This window comes from Teleopsis dalmanni, chromosome 1 (assembly GCF_002237135.1).
Source record: "Teleopsis dalmanni isolate 2A chromosome 1, ASM223713v2, whole genome shotgun sequence".
Classification (NCBI taxonomy): domain Eukaryota; kingdom Metazoa; phylum Arthropoda; class Insecta; order Diptera; family Diopsidae; genus Teleopsis; species Teleopsis dalmanni.
Genome location: NC_051846.1, coordinates 226164601 through 226166806, shown reverse-complemented (window position 1 = coordinate 226166806; position 2206 = coordinate 226164601). Strand labels below are relative to the sequence as shown.

Genomic DNA, 2206 nt, shown 5'->3' with positions numbered 1-2206 from the left:
GTCAACAATCTCCAATTCGGCAAAATAGTAAGCGTTCTACCACTGCAGGGATCATTCAATTTTTTATGACTTTTCAATCGAAAAAAAGGTGGAAAATTTCCCAAAATTTTATATACAAATATTAAAATAAAGTTTATAAAACTTTTAATGCAATTTACCCAAAATATTTTCAAACAAAAATAGAGTATTTGGCACTTTTTAATATTCAAGTCGCGTTGCTTACGTTTTTGTCTCCGCAAATAAGGTTGAGTTTCCAGGAAAAATATAACATTTTGAATAAGGACGAAATAATGCTCGTATTTTCTCTTCAGAATGGGAATATTGGAAAATTCAAGTTAAATTCTATAAAACTGCAACATAGTCACTGCACGTAAACTAAACAAAAATCAAATTTGTTAAAAAAAATATGCAAATTTTAAGGAATATTCTTCTGCATACTTTATGCAAAAGGACATTCTCAAGCAAGCAATAAAAATAATATGTGGGTTTGAAGAAAACAATAGGAGTATTTAAACTGAATACATTTGCCAATAACAAATCAGATTACTATGCAGTAATAATATTAAGTATATTTTAGTGCTCTTGAAAAGTTCTTTTTTTAAATATTAAAAATTTTTAAAACCACAGACTTTATTATATGTAGAAAAATATTATGTTAACAATCTCTCCTCTGAATCAAGTAATCACAAAAAGGTATACATGCCAATGCCTGCTAATTAGTCTTTGATCACTTCAAAAAAATAAGAAAATAATTATTATTCAAAATGTTTATTTGTAATTAGACGGCAAATCTGTCATAGAAGATTAATAAGAAAATACTATAACTGCAGATTGTTGAAAATAGAACAGTAGGATCGATCGATCGACTGTAGAACAATAGTTTGTGAAAAGAGATAGAACAATAGTACTACAATCGACGAGAGAAACAGTAGATTGCCAAGCATGCATAACGATAATAACTATGAAGCACCTGTGAACGATATGTTAGGAATTGTCATGAACTGTAAAACACGTGTATGTTTTAATATATATCACTTAAACAATACTACACAACTGTACACATAATAACCTTTGGATATTAATATTCATTAACTGCTTCAACATAAATACATAACAATATTAATAATTGGTTGCATATAAGAATTTCATGTTCTTGGTTATTTCACTCTGCCTATTATTGTTAGAAATTATTTCAAAAATTATAATTCTCATTCGCTTGACTGAATTTTTAATTGAAAATTTTTAATTGGAGTAAAATTTTGGAAATTAATATAATACTGTTTTAATTTTTTACTTTACCTTCCCGTCAAAATTTTCAATAAGTAATAAGAGTAAAAATAATTGTTAGGTCTTTCGGTAAACGTAAGACTACAACAATAATATCAATTGTAAAGAAGTCATTAACTGCATATTAAGCATTATAATATTAGTAGGCACGGTTGCCACTTATGGTGGCAGTGGTACTTTTTTTTCGTTTGGTACACATGTTCAAAAAATTGTGCATTTTTGACGACCCAACTTTATTGTGGATATTTCCAATTAATTTTTTTTTATAAATGCAACTTTGCACTATTTTATATTTTGTTCATTTATAACACTATGAAAAATACAGAACGAAAAAACAAAAACGTCCAAAATTTTTTAAGAAATGGTACTTTTTTAAACCAATTTTGGTACAGAAAAAAATTTTCAAGTGGTAACCGTGTTAGTAGGCTTAGTGGAAATGGGATTTTCAGGAATTGAATGTTGAATATAGAATAACTATGTCACATAATAAAGTATAAAATATGGACCGCTAACTTACTAACAAAAGGGTTAAATATTTGAGTAATTCTAGTTAAATATTATTGGTATAAAATTATTTATTTAATATTTTGTAATGTTTTATATATTATTTATTCATACCCATATTTAGTAATTTTAAATATACGAATTTACTTATTTATAGAATAATATTTATGTACACTTTGTTCATATTCTATTTTCCATATTATTTTATCCTTCAACAAATTAATTTAAATTATTTATTATTTGCATAAATAATAAATTTAAACATTTACATGAATTTCCTTTTAGCTAGTTGCATTGTTTTTTGTTTATTTATTAATACTTTTTTTTCAACAAATTTAGCTAAGCCGATAGTAAAAAAAATTCAGTTCAATTTTTCACATAAATATTAAATATACTTTTATTGTTGTTCACCACA

At 25.4% G+C, this 2206-nt stretch overlaps 1 protein-coding gene across 1 annotated transcript in view; it reads left to right on the top strand.

The window, feature by feature from the left end:
- Nucleotides 1-2080, top strand: part of LOC119667552 — a 4602-nt gene extending 2522 nt beyond the window's left edge. The window contains exon 5 of the mRNA XM_038076856.1: nt 2077-2080. Within this exon, the coding sequence (XP_037932784.1) occupies nt 2077-2080 (4 nt within the window). The remainder of the gene's footprint in view (nt 1-2076) is intronic.
- The last annotated feature ends 126 nt before the right edge of the window (nt 2081-2206 follow it).